General features: G+C 40.8%; 1 protein-coding gene and 1 non-coding gene across 3 annotated transcripts in view; one reads left to right on the top strand and one right to left on the bottom strand.

Moving 5' to 3' along the window:
* Window positions 1-23,627, bottom strand: part of ALG14 (ALG14 UDP-N-acetylglucosaminyltransferase subunit) — a 102,817-nt gene that overhangs the window by 18,177 nt on the left and 61,013 nt on the right. Inside the window, exon 4 of one of the 2 annotated variants that reach the window (XM_042952956.1) lies at window positions 4,852-4,989. The exons of the other annotated variant lie outside the window; for it this stretch is intronic. Coding sequence (XP_042808890.1) covers window positions 4,864-4,989 — 126 coding nt within the window. The 3' untranslated portion in view covers window positions 4,852-4,863. The remainder of the gene's footprint in view (window positions 1-4,851; window positions 4,990-23,627) is intronic. 2 annotated transcript variants of the gene reach the window in all.
* Window positions 14,635-14,738, top strand: LOC122228964. The gene has a single exon (XR_006206846.1). It is a non-coding gene; the product is annotated as a U6 spliceosomal RNA (small nuclear RNA).

Raw genomic sequence — 23,627 nt, forward strand, 5'->3', positions numbered from 1 at the left:
TCCAAAGAAGACATCCAGATGGCCAACAGACACATGAAAAGATATTCAATGTCACTTATCATCAAGGAAATACAAATCAAAGCCACACTGAGATACCACCTCATGCTGGTCAGAGTGGCTAAAATGAACAACTCAGGAAACTACAGATGCTGGTGAGGATGTGGAGAAATGGGAACCCTCTTGCACTGCTGGTGGGAATGCAAACTGGTGCAGCCACTCTGGAAAACAGTGTGGAGGTTCCTCAAAAAGTTAAAAATAGAACTACCCCTATGACCCGGCAATAGCACTATGAGGAATTTATCCAAGGGATACAGGAGTGCTGATGCATAGGGGCACGTGTACCCCAATGTTTATAGCAGCACTTTCAACAATAGCTAAACTATGGAAAGAGCCTAAATGTCCATCATCAACTGATGAATGGATAAAGAAGATGTGATTTATATATACGATGGAATACTACTTGGCAATGAGAAAGAATGAAATCATGCCATTTGCAGCAATATGGATGGAACTGGAAGGTATTATGCTGAGTGAAATAAGTCAGTCAGAGAAGGACAGATATATGTTTTCACTCATATGTGGATCTTGAGAAACTTAACAGAAGACCATGGGGGAAGGGAAGGGGAAAAAATAGTTACAAACAGAGAGGGAGGGAGGCAAACCACAAGGGACTCTTAAATACAGAGAAGAAACTGAGGGTGGATGGGGGTAGGGGAGAGGGGAAAACGGGTGATGGCCATTGAGGAGGGCACTTGTTGGTATGAGCACTGGTGTTGCATGTAAGCCAATGTGACAATAAATTATATTTAAAAAAATAAACCAGCAAGTAGAGAGATGACTCTATGCTAGTATTTCTCAGGCCTCCATATCACATTCACCCAGGGGCACTTGCCCAAAATGTATTCTTTCTAAAGCAGAATCTCTGGGTCCAGAATCCTGGAATATGCATTTTAAACAAGCTCCCATGTGATTCTGGTGCAAGCTATAGCTTATAAACCTCTGTTCTATACTATAAGAAGGGGTTGGCACCCCATCTACATTTATTCCTGCAAAAGGGGTCTGTGTGTGCTAAGGGAAAAGGAGATGTGGCTACCTGTGATCCATCAAAGGCCATCCTCTCTCTCATCCTGCAAGACCACTTTGGGGGCAGGAGTGCAGCTGAACTCATCTGGAGGAGTTTTTTAGTGAGTCCAAGCTTCCTACTAGCAGAGAGAACTGCCAGAACTCTGTTGGCTAGACTCTTCAAAATCAAGTAGCCTAAGATAGGGAGGAGACCTATCTCAAAGGACTTGAAGTTAGCTCCTTAATTATCAGTTAATGCTTTACAAAGGATTAGTTAACAGCATTCTGAGAGTAAGGACAGGAGACAGAGAAGGCACCTGAGGACAGAAAGGGACATTAAATAGGGAGGTAGCAGGTGGCCAGGCAGCATCTCTTCTGTCACTCAAAGTCATCTTAGCTGCCAAGGGGCCCCATTTCACCTGGGCTAAAAGAGCATCTGTGCAGACGTGGGGAATGGTTTGCTGCTTGCTTTTTGGCATAACAACCTGGGTTGTTGGGAAGGAGGACCCGCTGGACAAGCGGGACCTCAGTAGCGGGGCTGTGCCAGAGTCATCTCAAGGGCAGGGGTGACAGGTTTTAATCTAGCAGGTAATCTGAGAAATATCCTGCCTGACCCAAAGCCAAATCTTGTTAAAGAAGAGATTCTCAACCACTCTGGAGAGAATACCAAACCTCTGGGTTTGCTAATTCAAATATGGAGCCCCTGTTTTTTGAAACAATAGTTTCTGTCTAATTGCGAACAAGATGGTGTCTCCGAGCAGTTGACAGTCCAAGGAAAGGGCATGACTCGAGGTGAGAGCATGGATTCTGGAGCCACACTGCCTGGGAGTGAATCCTGGCTCTGCCACTTCCTACCTGTGTGAACTGGTGGGAACTATTTCACCTCTCTGTGCCTCAGTTTCATCATCTATAAAAGGGGGATTCAAGCAGTGCTTTCGACATAAGGACTAAGTGGGGTAAGGCCTACAAAGCACTTAGAACTCAGCAAGTCCCTTATGCATATTTGCTATTTTTTTTTCCTTAGTCTCTCTGCCTAGGGTTGCCTCACAACAAATACCAAAAGATGGGTCTCAGAGCTGACGGGGGAAAAGAATCCTTGTGTCATCGGTACGGCTGATGTTCTTTCAAGATCAACAGTGGCTCTTTTGATTTCATTACAGTCTTCCCTCCTCCCCCAAACCCTGCGGAGGGCACTGCTGGGCCACGGTCCAGGCATCTTCTGTCGGGGCAGCAGGTTCTCAGGTCCCCTCTGAAGAGCCTTTTAAGGGAACAGGACGTAGGCTGGCAGAAGAACAAACCCCTATTTTGTGTAGTTCAGCTACCAGGGCAAATATAATGCCCTCCAAATTATTTACTGGTAAAGCTTCCCAGGGCGAGACTGAAAATAAAATTCTGTTAGAAATCCACTCTAGGGTATGAAATAGAATTATCTCCACCAGGATTAAATCACACTTCCTGAGTCTGACAGAGCGTTTCCAGGGAGAGTGAGTGCCATGCAGCCTTTCAAGCCACATTGTCATTCCTGACTCCTGCCCCCACTGACTGTCAGCCCATTCAGCCTCGCCTGCCAGCTCCTTGCGGCTTGAGTCTTTGAAACAAGGAGCTGGGTCCAAAGACAAAACCGGGGTACTTTTGGTTGGGGGAAATGTTGGCAAGGGGAATTCTGGAGAAGAGCTGGAGCAAGGCACTCATTCACACACCTGACAGACGCGAAGTTTAAATTTGATGTGAATTATAATCAAGTGTGTTAAAACCCACGTTGCAGTTCTAATAGCTTACCACCAGCCAATCACTCTGGGCTTCTCAACCTGTTATGACTTTATTAAGAAATTTCTTCACGAATTCAACAGTTATGGCCTGAGCAGAATGGGAAGCACAGTGTAATGATTACAGTATGGATGCTGCAGTTTCAGACTATTTCGGTTTGAATACTATCTCAGCCATTTAGTAGTCATCAAACTTTGGGCAAGTCAATTTTTTTCCTTATGCCCCTATTTTCTTAGCCACAGAATGGGGCTAAAAAACAAAAAACAAACAAACAAAAAAAACGGCAGGTAACTAACTCATAGGGTCGTTCTAAGGATTAAGTGAATTAACATGTATATGGAATTAGAATGATGCCTGGCATTTTTCTTGGCACAGGGGCCTGGGAAGATGAGTGAACCACCAGGGAGTCTATAATCCATAAACACGGTACTGTATTCAGCTCCTATCATGTACTTTGCACAAAATGGGTGCACAGAAAAAGTCTTTGAGGGGTGGGGCACCTGGGTGGCTCAGTTGGTAAAGTCCTACTCTTGGTTTCGGCTCAGGTCATGATTTCATGGTTTGTGGGATCAAGCCCTGCATCGGGCTCTGTGCCGACAACACGGAGCCTGCTTGGGATTCTGTCTCTATCCCCCCCTCACTTGCTCATGTATGCGCATGTGACATATTTCTCTCTGTGTCAAAATAAATAAACATTAAAAAAAGTCTCAGGGGGAGCTGGCAGAAATTGCTGATTCACTATTGGATCTCTAGTGGTGCTGGGCAGTTTAGCATCACAAAATACCTCAAACAACAACAACAACAACAACAATGCTTTGTACACTGCTTCTACAAATAAGAACAAAAGCTTTGTAACATGTCATTAGTTAAAAACTATCCACTCCAATACTGAGTGTCTTTAAAAACTATGAAATGAACAGAAAAGTTTTAGTCTTTCAACAGAGGAAATAGTTTTTCACTGCCTTATATAATCACTTCTAAAATTTAAAGCATATGTTCACCACTGATATGCCAATAATGCTCTGCTACGAGGGACCAGAGTACTATGTTCAATCAAGAAAATCCTTTAGACACTATATAGATATAAAAGGGTGAGAAGAACATCATGGACTGTTCTAAAGCTATAAAATCATTCCCCTCTCCTTCCCCTTCCACTTTGCAAGAATATTCACTGATCTTTTCTTATTCACAGTTTTTAGATCTTTGTTTTTAAAATCTAAGAGTTCTTGTAGCATCCTATAAAAACAGACTACAAGGAGAGAGCCTGTCGAGGGACTGAATTCTTTCTAACCCAGGCAATTTAAGGCAAAAGAAGAATCCAATTAAAAAACCCCAGAGATAAAGATACAGTCCACAATACAAATAACATCTAGCAACGTATCTAATGAAGTACTTTTGCTAGATCTGTGTTTGAAAAAAAACAAAACAAAACTGGGTAGACATAATTATGCAAGAGTGAGGAGAGTTTATAACATCCTCACATTCTCGAAAGCATGTGGCCCCCAAATGTCCCTAACAGAGTGACTTCTTTTTCTGCCTTCCTTTCTCCTCTTCTCTCTTTGCAGTCAGTGCAGGCAATCACTGTGTTATGCCAGACCCTGCAGCTCTGGCTGGGCAGGGGGTTCCTTCTCCAGCTCCCTCCTGGGGGAGTGGTCCACCCCTTTTATTGGCCAACTCCATCTTTCTTTTGGCTCCAACTGTCTTCCTAGGCTGGATTCCCCATTTTAACCTTCTAATCCTGCTGGGAAAGGGCCTCTGGCAGGACTACCATTTGAAATCCTGTAATTTTAAAAAACAGTCTTTTTATCTGATACAACTCTCTTTCCCCCTCTCACCCAAACCCTGCCAATTCTGTTCCTAAACCCTCTTCAATGTGGCCCTGCCCTTGATCTCCACTACCTGAGGTGAGCCTGTCACCTGACTCACTCAGAGCCTCCCACCTGTTTTCCCGGGCTCGCTTCCTCCTGCTCCTCCACTCCACTCTCCAAGTGCTGCTGCATGACTTCTTCCTAAAATACAAACCTGATCGTGTTGTCAGTTATCGTCAACAGACTCCTGCTTTATGTTCCTGCTGAACATAAAGTCCAAATGCCCTGAAAGATCTTTCCCAAAACTCCTTAGCTTCATCATTGTGGTTTCAAGGCTCACCTCAATTATTTTCTATGGTAAAAGAGAAACACACGAGTATCATTGAAGTTAATATAATAACAATAAATGTGAGGAATCAAGACATATATTTCACAAATAATAATACCTGTTTGTGACTACATATTGTACTTTAGTGACCCTTCAGGTACAACCGGTTTTGTAGTTCTAAAGTAGACTTAATTGTTCTAAATGCTTTCTTTGTCCAAATTAATGAGTTTTTCTAAAACACATAAGCCAGGATTAGAAAAGATTTGGCCAGTGTGTGTATTGGAAATCAAAACTTTAGGACCGGTATTCCCACTTCCTATTTTTTTTTTTTAACGGGGATGAGGAGGGGAGAAATGACCAAATTAGGGCTCAGAAAGAGAAGAGAGAGAGGGCAACAAAGACGTATCAGATTCCTGAATGACCATTTGTACTTCAGGCTGGTCCTGACCAAAGCAGGACAGTTTACAGGGACTCATATTCTTTGTAAATAGTATCTCATGTCATTCTAGTCCCCACAGCCACAGTAAGAGATAGGTATGATTGTCTGTATTCTACAGGTGAAGAAACACAGCAGCAATATTAATTTTGCTTACTATGGCAATCACTGATTAAGTGTAATGCTTACAATTAAGAGGGAAAACTCACCCCTCCTGTTTCCCTGGATGGGAGAGTAAAGTGCCTTTTTCTCAGCCTTCTCACTCAACCCTTCCCTGGGGAGGAGGACTGCCAGGCTTGCCTGAGCAGTGAGTTTAGGAGAACAGACTAAGAATGCTCAGCCCTGCCAAGCCCATGGGCCTTTCCACTCTCTTCCCGCTAGCCCTTCTTCCACACCCACCCTCTACACTGGCTTGTGTGCTGGGTAGAGAAGAGAGGCAGGCCTGCAGTCTAATTCAGGGGAGAAGATTAGTAAACCTAGGGTGGCTGCACATCAAAGCCACACCCTCCAATCTGGCTTTCATCACTCGATAAAGCTAATATTTTCCTCTCTAGGTCTTATTTCTCAATTGGTTATGAACATAAAAGGGGAAGACAGAGGGCTATTAACTGGCTCCCTAAAAACTAAACAAGGCACATCATAGGTGCTCAATAAGTATCTGTTGAATGAATGAATGAATTTGCCCAAAGCCACAAAGCTAATAAGCAAAAGAACAGAAACTTCAATCTATGTCTGACAGAAAAGCCCATGGTTCCTTAAAATTCCACTTTAGTGCTTCTCATCGAATGTTCTATTTCCACGTTCCAATTCATGCTTCTGCATGGCGGCCAGGAAACTGGAAGCCCTGGCATCCGCTGCCGTAAAAACACATGTATGCCTAACAATTTGGCGGGTAATCCATTCGTCTACAAGAGTGGTTACGGGTGGGTTCAGCATGTCTGCTTGTTCTCAGCTGTATCGTGGGCCACTGCTGAGGGAGCCCTGTAGGTACATGAGATGGACCCAGAAGACACGGAGAAGTAGAGCAGTGTGTGGAACAGACAGGGACGGGAGAGACAGGCAGCCGGGCAAGAAGCAGCAAGTGCAAAAAAGGGGCAGGGCAAGGAACTGGGGACCAAGAGAGAACGAAGGCCCAACAGGGCTCTGGGGGTTTGCGGGAACGGGGAGGAGGCAGGCGAAGGAAGAAGGATCATGAAAATCCCAGCAGAACAAAAGGCCACAGACACAGGAGATAAAACTATGTCCAAACAAAGAACACGAAGGGGAGATGGATACAAGAACAGGAGTAAATCACAGGCTATGAAAATAGCCACAAACTGATTTTCCATTTCATGTCAAGATGATGAAAAGTGAGAGCTAATCTGTGTGCCAGTAGCCTTCAGGAACTAAGAAATAAAACACCCAGGTTGAAAATAGTTTGGGGAGCCAGAAGATGACAAGATTCCTCCTGCAGGCAAAAGTGAAATTAATGACAGCATCCCCTACCCCTTTCCCCTACCTTCCCGTCCCCCTCCAGTCACAAAAGAGTGGGGAGCTGTCTGGCCGGCAACCATGTATGATCTCAGCGGGGACCCTGTTCAGGCTGAGCTAATATAGTTGCTTTTTAAGAGTATCTGGTAGAATTCAGGATTGTGTGTTCACAAACACCATATAAAAACAGGGTCGTCTTTGCCTTCCAAGCAGTTTTTTTTGCTCCATTTAAAGGCCGGGCTGAGTCTTTTTTTCCCCTGGCTGGAGTGGCACACAAAGAATTCTCTGACACGCTGCACCCACTACAGATGAAAGCGCTTAAGTGTGAGTGAAAGCAACAATGTTTAGAGTGACATTTACTAGCTGCAAACAGTGAAATCAGAGAGCTTCAGTTCTCGGAGATTAAATGTCAGGCTTTAAACATTTAGCAGAGTATTAGCTAAGGAAGTTTTTAAAATTTAGGATTTAGCTTTAGACTGCAAGCAGGACTTGAGACAGAGAAAAGAAAGTCTTCTTAAAGCAAGGAAACAATTGAGCCATAAGCTGAATACGACTATGTATTTTTAACTGAAGGTGAGACAGCCGCAGGGCAGTTACTGAGTTCAGCTCACCAAACCAGTGGTGCTGGCTGTTCTTTACTGTTCCAGATTAGTATGAGGAAGTGGACGTTCCCTGAACTTCACATTTCGGAAGACATAAGCCAAAGGTCTAAAACACGGGAGTTTGTAGGCATATAGTTTTTCCACAGCAGATATGGACTTTACAAGCCCAGGAGTTTTCACATTACTGTTTCAGAATGAATGCTTTTTAATGCATCTAAAGAGGTTAGGAAAATAGATCACTTAAAAATATTTTTTTCCAAGGTTAACTTTATTGATGACAAAATTGGCTATAACTGCCAAATAGAACATCTGCTTTTGTGACTAATAAAATCTCAAATTCAACAATAGTAGCAATTCTTTCTTTCTTTCATTCAAAATGGCTGATAAGCAATTTCTCTACGATGCTTATTTTGGGGTGCTGGCCAGACACAAAGCCCATGATAATGGTTAACATTTCAAGCTTTATTTTAAACACTTTATAAGCGTTACATTATCCCCATTTTACAGATAAGAAAACTGGGGCTTCAAGAGATTAACGACTTTGCCCAAGACCACAGGACTGCTAAATCAGGTGGCATTCAAACTCTAGCCACTGTCTCCCAAGCCTGAGCACTTAGCTTCTGCCCCAGGAACTCTCAGTCTGGCAGAGACCACAGGCATGTGGACAAATAAAGTTTAATGCAAGAAAGCCACAACAAGATACGAACAGAGACACAGATTCTGTCTCAGGTCTGAGAGCTGAGGAGACATTGAAGGCAGGTCTTGACAGAGGACGTAGAGTTTTTCTAGGTGAAAAAGGTAACATTGTTTCAGGCATAGGAAGCTACGCTCCCAAAGCATGGAGGGCTTGGCATGTGTGTGGAGGCTCCAGAGTTCACCGTGTATTTGACGGGGCAAGTATGGGAATGGGAAACAAGGAGATTACAAGAGGCCGAGTGGAGACATAGAGGGAGGCTGGAGTGGGGGAAATAGAGGCCACCAGAGTTAGGAAGGGCAGAAGCAAAATGATCTGGCAACTGGCTGGATGTGCACAGGGAGGGAGAGGAATCTATAGTGGCTAGCGTTTTAGACTGCTGCAAAGACTGACAACGATGGAGGTAAGACAGGTTGGGAGTGGGGGTAGAGAAGAGGAAGAGGACACTTCAGTTCAGTTTTAGAAAAGCTGAGTTACAGACACTTGAGGGATACCTGGGTATCTGCTCTACTGCAACTTTACAAACACTGAGCGCCTTTTGTACCAAGTACTAAGGAGGCCACAAGAGAACAAAACTGGGTCTTGCCTTCCCGGAGTTTACGTACCATGTGGTCTTATTCTTAATGGTGGCAATGTGTCGGGCAACTAATGGGATAATTTCTGGTTGTGATGGTGACCTGGGGGTGGTGGTGATACTATTTGTGCTTAGCAGACAAGTGCCACAGATACAGACATTCTGTGATATTTGGGACAAATATCTGGGATATTTGTTTAATAAAACAAAGCACTATCTTATATCCCACTGGATGTCCATATAGGTGATAAGTATTTGAGCTCATACCCTAATCGTCTTTCACATAGAAGGACAAAAAAAAATTTTTTTGCAAGTTTCATATACACATTGAATTTTCCCAACTAGAAGTACCATGAGAATTGAGCAAAGACTATACATTGCTTTGTTTCCCAAGAGCTAGCTGTTCACTATTTAAGAAAATTACATCAAGAATTGGAGGAGTTGAAAAAGTTCTGGAGATGGAGAGCGGTGATAGTTGCACAATAACATGCATGTACTTAATTCCACAGAATTGTCTACTTGAAAATGGTTAAAATGGCCAATTTTATGTTATATATATTTTAAAAGAAAAAAGTTACAAGTTAAGAAAGAGAAAAAAGATAATTACACACAGGCAGCAAACCCACTGTTTTCGAGCTACCGTATGATACATTGCATCGGTCTGCACTGCAGCTGCCCTAATCATGCAGACTCCACATTCTCATCTACCTCCTTGACTGCATCTCCTGGTGTGGTCATGCCTGGAGATACTATAAAACATGTAATGTGATGACAAATCGCTTGCTTTTTATTTCTCCTTTTTATTACAGCTAGGGCATTACATTGCATTTTCGGAATTCTGTGATACAGGAGAGGGTTATATTAACTATGAATTTCAGTTCAGCATAGGAAGGGGCATGTTACGGAATATGTGTTAGGTAAAGGATACATTATGTCGAAAGGTTGAGAACCCTATTGAGAGACAGACATAGGTAAGTGCAACTAAAACACAAGGCAACCACGGAAATACCTCAGAGAGGAAAAAGTATAAAGGGAGAACAAGGGAAAGAGATGTTATTGGCCATGGGGGATCTGGAAAGATCTGTGGAGTAAGGAAAATGTGAGCAGGCACCGACTGATGTCCTCTGTTAGAAGAACTACACAGATGTGGGGCTTGGGACCTGATGCCTCCAATGATGACCATTCCTTTTGGCATGACTTTGATTTTTATCAAGTTCTTTTTGATGTTCTTCCTGTTTCTCCCCTGCAGTGGCCCTTGTTCTGGGAAGTTCTAGTAGGTAGAGAATGATAAATCTCTAGCCCACGTAGTATCTTTTCCAGAATCTAAAAACTGTGGTCTCTTTAATAGTCTCTGGTTAATCTCTTCTTCAAGCTAATCTCCTTACTTCCTCCAACTGTTTCTCTTATAACTTGGTTTCATATTCCCTCGCCATCTGGGTCATTTTCCTCTGAACATGTTCCCATTTGTCAGCGGCCCTTTAAAAGTGTGGTACCTAGCATTAAATGTGATTTCCAGAGCTGAAATATGGAACTGTATTTCCTAATATCCCAAAAAGGGGGAAATGTTATCGCTCCACACAGTGAGATCAGGATGGAGAAGGGAGCAGGGGAGGACCTATCTTAATCATCACTGTACTGCCAATATTGAAAACTTTTTCTTTTTTGTTTAAGCAAGTTAAATCTGAATTTAAAAAAAAAAAAATTTATTTAGTTTTGAGAGGCAGAGAGAGACAGAGCATAAGTGGGGAAGGGGCAGAAAGAGAGGGAGACAAGGAATCTGAAGCAGGCTCCAGGCTCTGAGCTGTCAACACAGAGCCCGACGCGGGGCTCGAACTCACAAACTGTGAGATCATGACCCGAGCTGAAGTTGGACGCTTAACTGACTGAGCCACCCAGGTGCCCCTAAACCTGCAACTATAGTTCTGATTTCTGTGTCTTTTATTCATAGTTTTTGTTTTGAGGATTAAATGAAAACGTGGGTCTTATTAAAAGACACTAACAATTATTTTTTTTTAATGCTTATTTATTTTGAGAGGGAGGGAGGGAGAGTCCGAGTGTGCATGCGCAGGGGAGCGGCAGAGAGAGAGGGAGAGAGAAAATCCCAAGCAGGTTCTGTGATGTCAGTGCTGAGCCTCACACAGGGCTCGATCCCACAAACCATGAGATCATGACCTGAGCCAACATCAAGTCACGTGCCTAACCAACTGAGCCACCCAGGTGCCCCAACACTAACAATTATTTTTATTTGCTGATAGCATGTGCATACTGCCATTGTATAGTAATTTCTTATCTGAAGCCTTAACAGATTGGGCCCTGCCCACGTCCCAAGTCAATCTAACCAAGACTGGCAGGTACACCACCTTTTCTAGGGGGTTGGTCCATAAAGTGGAGTTATTATTTCTGCCTTAAGGATGGATCTAATGTGTGTGTGGAACGCCCCTGAATTCCTGTGTGTCCAGTGAACCTCTGCTTGAGCCCCACCATATGGATAATTTCACCTAGGCTCCTGATTTTTTCATCTCATTTTGGTCTGAGACTGAAACCCTGCAGTAACCTCACTGGCTCCTGACAACAGGCTGTCCCCTGGGGCTGAAACAGTCCCAGTTCATCTCCCCATTCTGATGCTACAGACACTTGAACCACAGTGACACCATCCAGTGGTCTGAAACTTTGGAAGCCACAGAGAACCTCTACAAAGACATCACTGAGGCATAAATACTAGCTTGCTATGCACCATGAATTCAATGCCCTCGAATGACTGACCAAGGAATAGGGGACAGATTAGCCTCAGAAGTCTAAGCACTCTATGTCACTTCTACTGGCCACCCAAGTTCCAACATGCTTTTGCAGCTGAACAAGACCAGCTTGAAGGTAAACCAGGAGAGCAGGGATATCTGTCTGTTAGCTGATGTATCCCACCCCCTTAGAACAGTGCTTAGCACGTAACAGATGCTTAGATATGGCAGACATCTATCTTTGTTTTGCCCAGCATTCCTTTTTTTGAGGACTGCTTTTTCCCTACTCCACATTATTCTGATGGGGCTCCCAATCACAAGACTGAACAAGCTAGGAAATCATGTCATAAATCTGGAGCTCACTAATCTCCATGTCCCTAGTCCCTAGATTCCCTGCAGTTAAGCAGATATCTGCACTCCTTACTTCTGGAGAATCTGAGTCATGATGTCAAGAGGGCTGATGAATGTAGGTGGGTACATTCTGCAAGTACATCATTCAGAGACTAAACTTTATATGAATGTTCATCATGAAACCCAAGCCAACAAGGTAATACCAATACCAGAATTTATCTTATTCACATTCAAATAAATTGGAGATAAAACGTTTTCAAAGTTCTGATAGATGGAATACAGTTTTTATAATGTCAGCTTTACTGTTTCCTCAGAAAAAATTTTAATCTGTGAAATATGAAAAAGATAGATATTGGATTAAAATAATCCAACAAATTGGGGGGGGGGACAGGAAAAGTTATGGTTTGCTTAAGGCTTGTTAAAAACTGTGGTAAAAATATATAACCTAAAATTTACCCTCTTACCCATTTTTAAGTGCACAGTTCATTGGTGTTAAGTATATTTACAATGCTGTGCAACTATCACCACTAACTACCTCCAGAACTTTTTTATCATACCAAACGAAAACTCTGTCAAAAATTCACCTTTCCGCCGCTCTTCCCAGCTCCAGGTAACTGCTATTCTTTCTGTCTCTATGAATTTGCCTATTCTAGGCAAATTAACTAGAATTATGACTGCATTACATTAGAATTATAAGTTATACAATATTTTCTCCTTTTGTCTGGCTTATGTCATTTAGCACACATTTTCAAGGTTTATCGACATTGTGGCATGTATTAGAATTTCATTCCTCTTTAGGGCTAAATAATACTCCATTATTTGTATATACCACATTTTATTATCCACTTATCTGTTGACAGACACTTGGGTTGTTTTCATCTTTTGGCTATTGTGCTATGAACACTGGGGTACAAGTATCTGGTTGAGTCCCTGCTTTCAATGATCTTGGGTATACCTAGAAGTGAAATTGGGTGGATCATGCAGTAATTCTATGCTTAACATTTTGAGGAACCTGTATAAAGCTTTTCAAAATGACTTATGAAGTAAAAATTTATTAACTTAGGAACTATATAAGCAATAAGTTATTCTTCACCTAATAATTCACGTATCATTACTGGAGACAGAAAGAGTGCTGTATTAAATAGAACAGAAGATGCATCATTTCCTTGTAGTAAAGGAAGGAACAGGAATTTCCAAGTAGCTACAAGTCCCCACAAAAGTAAGAAGTCACAATAACTGCAACTTGCTAAAATGTAAACACCAGGATCTTTACACACATGAAATAGTCTTAATAAAACTTAAAACTTTTTTCCTAAATTGTGTAAGAATAAATCCCAGGATGTGATCACACAACTGGTCTCTTTTGTATGCAAAATAATCGATCAGTACCTATCTAAAGTGCAAAGGTTATGAAAGATAATGAAAGACTGAAGAAAGCAGGGAACTAAGGAGCTCTGATATTGGATCTGGAACAGAAAAAGGACAATGGTGAAAAAACTAGTAAAATCCAAATAAAGACTGTTAGCTAACAGTACTGTATACCAGTGTTAATATCGTCATTGTGATAACTATACTATGGTTACATAAGGTGCTAACCCTAGTGGAAGCTGGATGAATGATATATAGGAATTCTCTACCATTTCTGCAACTTTTGTGTGCATTTTAAGTGATTCCAAAATAAACGCTAAAAATAATTATAATCTCTGGACTTCAGTGGGCACCTGCAATTGTTAAGCCAAATAATCAGAAATAGCAATAATAAATTTGAAGTTGTAAGTCTCTTCCTTGAAAAGAGGCTTCAACTGCTTCTGATTCTGTGCCTCCCTCTCTCTCTGCTCCTCCCCTGTTCATGGTCTGTCTCTCTCTCTGTCTCAAAAATAAATAAACGTTAAAAAAAAAAAAAATTAAAAAATAAAAAATAAAAAATAAAAAAAAAAAAGAAAAGAGGCTTCAACATTCACGAAGAGGAGAAAAGACAGTAATTTTATAGTTAGTGCCTCCCATAACCAATTTTCTCTTGCACCCTATTGCCATCTTGGCCTTACATTTCTTCCTTCTAGATCCATCCTCCCAACACTTTTAACTCAGACTTTATAGAAGAAGGCTCTCCCAACATTTATATCTTCTTTAAAAAAATTTTTTTAACGTTTATTTATTATTGAGAGACAGAGACAGGGCATAAGCATGGGGGGGGGGGGGCGCAGAGAGAGAGGAGGAGACACAGAATCCGAAACAGGCTCCAGGCTCTGAGCTGTCGGCACAGAGCCTGATGCGGGGCTCAAACCCACAAACCGCAAGATCATGACCTGAGCCGAAGTCAGATGCTTAACTGACTGAGCCACCCAGGCACCCCGAACATTTATATCTTCTTAACCATCCCTTTCAACTGTTGCCAAATCAATGTTTACAGTCCAGATTGTTCTCTGAGCTTTTACAGTACACCCACTGGCCTACTGGACATCCCCACTTCCAAAGGCCGCTGAAATTCAGCATGTATCTAAAGCTAATCCTTCATTTCACTCACTTACCCAAGTCAGAAATGTAGGACTCAGCTTAGACTTGTCCCCAATCCTCCCCATCCCTACTCCTATGAGCAGACAGACCATCCTACCATGGTCTATACTGTAGTATGACATTCAATATCTTCCATTCGCTAAAGTATAAAGTTGAAATCCAGCCATCTTTATCATTGATAGACACAGTGAATTTGTACCCAAAAAAGCCAAAAGAGATTGTAGAAAGCAGTACTTATAAACTCAGAACATTTTCAATGTTGAAAACACATTTTTTTTTCCTTGAAGGAGAAAGTACTTGCTTTGAAAGCACATATGACAGAATTGGAATGATACAGAGATTAGCATGGCCCTTGTGTAAGGGTGACATGCAAATTTATGAAGTACACTTTTTTTTTTAATAAAAGAGAGAGCGAGCGCAAGTGATAGAGAGAGAGAGAGAGAGAGAGAGAGAGAGAGAGACTCTTAAGCAGGTTCCACGCTCAGAGCAGAGCCCAATGTGGGGCTCGATCCCATGACCCTGAGCCGAAATCAAGAGTTGGACACTTAACTGAGACACCCAGATGTCCCTGAAGTATACCATATTTTAAAGAAATTATACTAATTTTCCACAATCTCTGTCAGAGGACAGAAATAGAAGGAATACTTCCTAACTTATTCTAGGATACCATAATTACCCTAATACTAAAACCAGACTACAACATTACAGGAAAAGAAAACTACAGACCAGTATCTCTCATGAAGATAGATGCAAAAATCCTCAATAAAAATATTAGCAAATCAAATCCAACAATGTCTAAAAATAATCATATACCATAATCGAGTGGGATTTATCCCATGTATGTAAGGTGGTTTCAACATTTGAAAATCAACTGATGTAATGTATCACATCAACAGGCTAAAGAAGAAATATCACATGATAATATCAATAGATGGAGAAAAAGCATTTGACAAAATCCAATACCCATTTGTGATAAAAGCTCTTAGTAAAGTAGGAAGAGATGAAAACTTCCTCAATTTGATAAAGAATATTTCTAGAAAACCTACAGCTAACATACTTAATGGTGAGAAGCTTTCCCACTAAGATTAGGAACAAAGCAGGGATGTCCCCTTTCATCACTCTATTTCAACATTGTACTAGAAGTCCTAGCCAACGTAATAAGATAAAGAAATAAAAGATGTACTGATTAAGAAGGAAGGAATAAAATTGTCTTTGTTTGTAGATGGCATGATCATCTATGTAGAATATCTGAAAGAACTGACCAAAAAATTCCCAGAGTAAGTGATTATAGCAAGGTTATAGAATGTAAGGTTAATACATAAAAAGTTAATCACTTTCCTACTAAACACTGACTTTAGAAGTTAAAAACATATTACCATTTACATTAGCACCCTAAACAATGAAATACTTAGGTAAAAATCTAACAAAATATGTTCAGATCTGTCTATATGAAGAAAACTATGAAACTCAGATGAAAAAAATCAAAGAACTAAATAAATAGAGAGATACTCTACGTTTGTGTATAGGAAAACTCAATATTGTCAAGATGTCAGTTCTTCTCAATTTGATCTACAGATTCAAAGTAATCCCACTCAAAATCTCAGCAAGTTATCTTATGGATTTCAACAAACTGATTTTAAAGTTTGAATAGAGAGGCAAAAGACAGAGACTAGCCAACACAACACTGAAGAAGAACAAAGTTGGAGGACTAACACTATTCAACTGCAAGACTAACTATAAAGCTACACAATCAAGACAGTGTGGTATTGGTGAAAGAAGAGCTACATAGATTAAAAGAATAGAACAGAGAGGGGTGCCTGGGTGGCTCAGTCAGTTGGGCAGCCAACTTCAGTTCAGGTCATGATCTCATGGTTCGTGGGTTCGAGCTCCACGTTGGGCTCTGTGCTGACAGCTCAGAGCCTGGAGCCTGCTTCGGATTCTGTGTCTCCCTCTCTCTGACCCTCCCCCGCTAACGCTCTGTGTGTGTGTCTCTCTCTCTAAAAAATAAATAAACATAAAAAAAAAAAAAGAATAGAACAGAGAGCCAGAATACGATTAATTGACATTTGACAAAAGAGCAAAGGCAACACAATGGAGCAAAGACAGCCTTTTCAACAACTGGATATCCACGTGCAAAAAAGAACTTCGACACAGACCCTACACCTTTCACAAAAACTAACTCAAAATGTATTACAGACCTAAATGTAAAATGCAAAACTATGAAATTCCTAGAAGATAACATAGGAGAAAATCTAGATGACCTTGTTTTCAGAGATAACACCAAAGGCATGATCCATGAGAAAAATAATTGATATGCTGGCCTTCAATAAAATAAAAAATTTCTCTCCTTCAAAAGACATTGTCAAGAGAATGAAAGAACAAGCCACAGACTGGGAGAAAATATTTATAAAGATGCGTCTAGTAAAGGACTGGTACCCAAAATATACCAAAAAAAAAAAAAGTTTTAAAACTTAACAGTAAGAAAATGAGCAACCCAATTAAGAAATGGACCAAAGAGGGGCGCCTGGGTGGCGCAGTCGGTTAAGCGTCCGACTTCAGCCAGGTCACGATCTCGCGCTCCGTGAGTTCGAGCCCCGCGTCAGGCTCTGGGCTGATGGCTCAGAGCCTGGAGCCTGTTTCCGGTTCTGTGTCTCCCTCTCTCTCTGACCCTCCCCCGTTCATGCTCTGTCTCTCTCTGTCCCAAAAATAAATAAAAAACGTTGAAAAAAATTAAAAAAAAAAAAAAAAAAAAAAAAAAAAAAAGAAATGGACCAAAGATCTTAACAGGTACTTCATCAAAGAAGATAGACAGATGGCAAACCAGCATATGACAAGATGCTCCACATCATATGTCATTATGGAAATGCAAACTAAAACAACAAAATACCCATAAGAATGGGTACACACCCATAAGAAGTATAAATAAGCAGAGCACAAAAGATGTTTAAGGCAGTAAAACGATCTTGTATGAAATTGCAATGCTAAATACATGCCATTATACATTTGTCAACACCTACAGAATATACAACACCAAGAGTGAAAGATAGTGTTAACTATGGACTGTGGGTGATAATGATGTGCCAGTGTAGGTTCATCGGTTGTAATAAATGTACCACTCTGGTGCGGGATGCTGACAATGGAAGAGGCTATGCGTATACAGTGGCAGAGGGCATATGGGAAATTTCTGTGCCTCCTGCTGAATTTTGCTGTAAACTTAAAATTGCTCTAAAAAATAAATTTAAAAAGTGAGAGAAACAAACGAGTATACGAACACTTCTATTAGCCATGTGATTATCTATTTGTGTATTATGGATTAGAAAATACCACAAGGATGAGTTAGTTCTTTTTGCTATTCCTAAGTTCTACAAAGAAAAGAAATTTATTGTTGACTGGAAGGCAAAAAAAAATATCAGAATATCATTCCACATTTAGTGAAAGGTTGTACAAATTTGGAAGATAGAATTCCAATTCCAACCAGGCCTAGCAGAAATAAAAACAAGCAAAGTTCTTCATTGTATAAACAATGAAATTGAATAAAGTCAGAGGAATTGTTCTGACCATATATTTAGAATACTTTGTGTTGATCTGGCCAGGGATGGTGGGGGCATCTGAATTAGCCTAGAAACCTAAATACCCTAATTACTTCCATATAAAACAGGATTAAGATTCTTTACCATTCCTTATTATTGAAATTCACAAACTAAATTTGACTATTGCTTCAGTCATCACTTTTAATGAATCAAAGTGATAGAAAGTAAAAATAATGAAAACATTTAACCAAACTTCATTTAATTATTGTTTTATCATATGAACTTTCATGTAAACATGATTTAGATCTTTTGGTGAATGTCACTGTAATCCCAAATCTCTAGTTTAGGGAATTAATAACATCCAACTCAATCAGAAGTGGAGTTGGAACTAAACTTTTATGAACTATCTTACAGTCATTTTCTCTTATTAGAGTAAGCTACCATGTTGTTGTAGTAGAGCTCAGTAAGGTTTTGCTGCTCATTAAGTTAATAATTAGTTCTCCATATTGGTTACTAAGACATACAAATGCCAGATATGGTGGTCCCCAAGGGTGTGTTAGTAGAGTTAGGGAAAGTTCTGAGGTACCTCTAATCAGACAATATTCTACAAGTTAGTCACATACCACATCTTCACATACTGGCTTCCCCTCTTGAGAACATCTATGCATCAGAGCCAACTGGGCCTGTTCCAAATAGCCCTGCTTTGGTGGACTTTCCTAGTACATCATTTTAGAATCAAGAATCAAAGACTCTTAAAGCTGGGAGGAAACTTATTTATTTATTTTTTTTAACGTTTATTTATTTTTGAGACAGAGAGACAGAGCATGAACGGGGTAGGGTCAGAGAGAGAGGGAGACACAGAATCTGAAACAGGCTCCAGGCTCTGAGCAGTCAGCACAGAGCCCTACGCGGGGCTCGAACTCACAGACCGCGAGATCATGACCTGAGCTGAAGCCGCTTAACCGACTGAGCCACCCAGGCGCCCCATGCTGGGAGGAAACTTAAAGATCAAAAATGATATCACAGGAAAAAGCATAATCTGGTAAGATGCTGTTCAACCCTTTCTTGTGTCTACCCTGTTGATTAAACAAGAAAACAAAACAAAACAAAACAAAACAAAACAATCCAGAAGAATCTTCCCCTTTTATTACAGATATCAGGATTGCTTTATGTGTAAATATAGAATTGTCTCATTTTTCCAGTGCAGGATCAAAAGCAGCCTGTATCGGAACTTGACCAAAACCTATTGTTTATTCACAATTTATCCTAACCCTTCATTTCTTCTGATGGAAGTAATTTTCCTGTGCTTTATAATAAAAACACAGCAACCAGAACCTGGATGTTTACAGTGTTTTGCCAACAACTAAAGCAAACAATACCCCAAATCTGAACTGGCTATGTAGACAAAAGAAATCAAATAATTACTTCAGAGTTCCAAAACCAATTTATTGGTCTAATGAGGGCTAGACTCCAACTTGGACACTCAACTGTTTTCAGGTCCCTAGTGAGATAAATGTTTTAGCATGTATTTTTAGCCAGGAGTTATTTTTATTTTAATAGCACTGCTTTTAAATAACTTTTCCTTAAAAAAACCCCCAAAACCCAAAAACCAAATAAAAGACCCTCCAGCATTTCTAACTTTATGATTCTCTAATTGAATTATGCGATTCAATTATGAAGCAATGGTTAGTTTACTTTACCCAACTTTTATCTTTTTGTGTTTAAAATCATTCTCAGAAATCCAAATTGGCTGATTACTGAACAAGTTCTAATTACTCCCCAAAGTCCAGGGAGCCTGGACTTTTAGGATTGTTCACTGTTTGGCTGGGAAACAGGCTTCTTCTTGTAGTGCCCGATCTGCTATGGATTTAAAAACTGTCTTAAATGGCTATTTGTTCTAGTTCTTTGAAGTACATTTGCTGCTCCTGCCTTCTGGAACTATTCTGACAGACATGCTGAAGCCTCATGCCATATTCTTCACTATGTAGTTTGCGCAGTCGGGAAAAATGGGATAATGGCTCATAAACCCGCTCTCACCTCCAAAAGAGGGCTTGGGATTTAAAACACCTCCGAATAATCGCAATGATGTTTCTGTCTAGAACCCTGACGAAGTCAGCCAGTTCAGTCCCTAGTCCGCATGATCCCTCCTTCCTAGCCTTGCTCTTGGGGCCATGCCTGCCTCCTACATTCTATACCCCTCTGAGTATAAATGCCCTCCATGTCTCGTTGTCATCTCGGTCATCCACAGTGCCCAGCTCACAGCAGTTATTTGATGAAAAATAGTAACACATTTGTGAATAATTTATTTGCAAATAATTATAACCTGCTGTAAATAATAGCAAGCTTATAAAATAGTAATTCAGAAATAAAGAACTTCAAAGGATAGACGTTCAGATTATAATCAGTAAAATCTTGCTCTGATACCTAGGTCTTAACAATGGCATCAGAAAGCAATTCTACATCAGGGTGCCTGGGCTCAGTTGTTTAAGTGTCCAAGTCTTAATGTTGGCTCAGGTCGTGATCTCATAGTTTGTGAGACTGAGCCCTCACAGAGCAGAACCTGCTTGGAATTTTCTCTCTCACACTCTCTCAAAATAAATAAATAAGCATTAAAAAAAAAAAAGAAAAAAGAAAAAGAAAACAAGTCTACATTGATAGTTGCAGGTCCTTTTCAAAAATAAAAAATAATTCAATGAATAACATTTTCCTTAAGAATCAAGCAGCATTTTGGCAGAATGGCAATAAAGGAAGACCTGAGTTCCTCAGGCTTGGTTATGTTTCCTAACCCTTTTCAATATGAAGAGAGCTCAGCCATTTTAAACTTGCCGTGGCACTCTGAGGAGAGGTGAGGTCCAAGATCCCACGCTTTTTGGTAAGTAGGAGGACACGGCACACCTGGCTAGTGGGGACGGAGAGAGTCCCAGTAATAAAGATGTCCCAGGAAGCAGTGGATCACAATTCACTTCTCAGTGGAATCAAGAGGGACAAAAGGGGGGTAGTAGAAGCGGAGATATTTAGCTGACCGACCAAGAAGGAAGACAGTGCTTTGGTGGGAGCTGAGATCAGGAGTGGCTAATTTCTATCACAGTGTGTTCCAGTTCCCTCCATGTGAGTTATTAATGAAAGACCTCTCTAAGCACCTGACACATCACTAAACTCCGTAGGGGATAACGACAAACCCAGAAGACTTAGTTTTTGAACCTTGAAGTGCTCACAATCTAATCTAGGGAAGGAGAAAATTAACGGAGGTTAAGATGACTAGAAAACAATTACATGCTAACTTATAAGTTCAAGAGGAGTTCACAGAAGGGACAGATCTGGATAGAATGACAGCATAAGGCAAAGCTCAGAAGAAGCTTCCAGAAATGAGGGAATGAATTATGTAACTGAGAATCGGTCATGTTGATGAGCTCCTCCTTGATTCAGAAAGATGTCCTTGAATGGTGGCCCAGCAGAAGAAAGCTGAGATTCACTGGTAAATCCTGACAGACTGCTTTTGGAAGGGCTGGAGACTGTGATGAAAATACAACAAGAGAGCCAAAAAAGAAAGAACAGAGAAGCAAATAATCCTTGGTTGTTTTCATGCCTGAAGGGGCTCACTGTGGCATGAAAATCAACATGAAAACAGTTAGGCATACCACATCATCCAAGCTGGGCACTGTGCAGACATTCCTTGGCTTAAGTTAAAAAAAAAAAAAATTAACTCCTTGTTAGCCTCTCGGTTTTTGGAAGAAAACATTTAACCTAGTGACCAAGGGGGCGGAGGAGGACCTAGGAATTATCACGGAGGACCCTTATGTACATACTAGTTTTGTTCACATAAGACTGTGAAGTAGGTGTTATGGTCCCTGTTGTAAAGATGAAGAAAAGGAAGTTTATGGACATTAAACAGGTCACTTAAGCTTGCCTAAATATCAGAATGGCAGACCTAGATTCTGAACCCCAGTATGTGTGTTGCCCAAGCCCATTTCCTCTTTTCCATGTAAAGAATATATATATTTGGTTACCCTTAGAGAGGAGAGAAATCTATGTTTCATTTGTAGTGTAGCCTAGAGCTGAACCTGGAGCTGGGAGTGAGAAGAACTGGTTTTTCTTATTCATGCTTTGCTATTAGTCCTAAGACTCTGGACAAGGCATCCCCCCCTCTTAACTCTATTATCTAAGCTTTAAAAAGAGAGTGTGAGATTAAATCATTGCTAAGGTATTATCTGTATAAGTTTATGATTCTATGTGTACAAGTATCCCCACCAGGGAATAACTTACTGTGACTATTCTAACAAAAAGAAGAAGGGAAATATGAAGAAACACATTGATCTTTGTATCTAGAAATCCACCAAGATAATAATAATAAGCAATCTTACAAGTATTAACTCTTCTGTCACAGGCTCTAGGACTCTAAAGAGGAAGGGTTCAGGGACAGCAGATTTGTCTTGATACTATGCATAATAAGCCTACTGCCCTCACTAACATGACCTGCATCTAGTCCTTCATGATGTGTATGAGACCTACCAGTCACCCCTTTATACTGCTACCACCCTTTATGGTCCTCAAGACAGAGTGTGAAGGCTAGAAAGCAACACGGTCCACTCAGGGAGCCCACACGTAAGTGAAATAGAGGTAAGAGACCACACAGACCACATATCCTGCATGGGGAAGTCACTAGTGAGCTCTGGCTAATTTTTGCACTGCGGTCACGTGCCCTTCCAATTTTTCAAAAAGAGCCAGAAATGTGGGTTTTGTGCAATGTGAAATACGCTGATCAACTACATGGTCCAACTACTGACCAACTATATGAATAAGACAAAACATGTCTGTATCTGTATGTGGCCCAAAGAGCATCAGTCTGCTTTAGAATTAGCTGATAAAAAAGAAGAGTCAGGAGGCCTGAGGAGTGCTTATCTTAGAAATGAAAAAAAAAGAGCTTACTGAAGTAGACGAAGAATAGGCACTGGGAAAAACCTTATCCAATTCACATCTGGATGAAGTCCATCAGTGACCCATAAGCTGTTACACATCTATCTCATAATGCTTCGAGTTTTTGTCAACACCTATCTGCTTCCTACAGCCAACAGCAACAAAACCTTTCAAACAAAGGTGAGTGCGCTGGGTTCAGGGACAGAAAAAAGGGACAGAACTGTTAAAAATTAAAACTAAGTTCTAATTCTCAATAGACCTGAGGTAACAGTATAATTTCTGTAGCAGAAACTGATCAAGGCAGCTGACCAAGATTGGAGGTTAACAGGCTAAACCCCAGGGTCTTTGTAAAGAAAGTAAGGTAGGAGAGGATGTCAAGGGGAAGATGAAAACTGGGGCTTCAACGTGGATCCCTCTGGGAGGTCAGAGGTGTGAATGAGAGAGAGGCAGAAAGAAAGAATGGTCAAAGCATGAAAAGAGACACGAGAGAAGGCTATTGGATAGGCAAGACGGCAGGCGCATAACCAAGCTTTTGAATGCATGTATGTGAGTGACAGGTGTTCTTTGAATAAACCGTGAGGAACCCCAGAAAGAATCTAAGAGCTAAGTCACCATCACAATTTCAAGAACACATTTTGGGCTTCCACTCTATCTATGACACTATGAGGTCCAGTACGTTCAAGGAGCATGAAGTCATTCCAGCAGGAGGTGAGGAGTTAGCAGTTTTGAGTGGTAGGCAGTCACCTTCTCAGCAGAGAGAGTGGCCTGTTTAAAAGCAAGTGGATCTGACATTTGTGCTTCTTCGACTGTGGCCTTTTATCATTCCCATTTGATAGGGACGA

Source organism: Panthera leo, chromosome C1 (genome assembly GCF_018350215.1).
Source record: "Panthera leo isolate Ple1 chromosome C1, P.leo_Ple1_pat1.1, whole genome shotgun sequence".
NCBI classification, from domain to species: Eukaryota; Metazoa; Chordata; class Mammalia; order Carnivora; family Felidae; genus Panthera; species Panthera leo.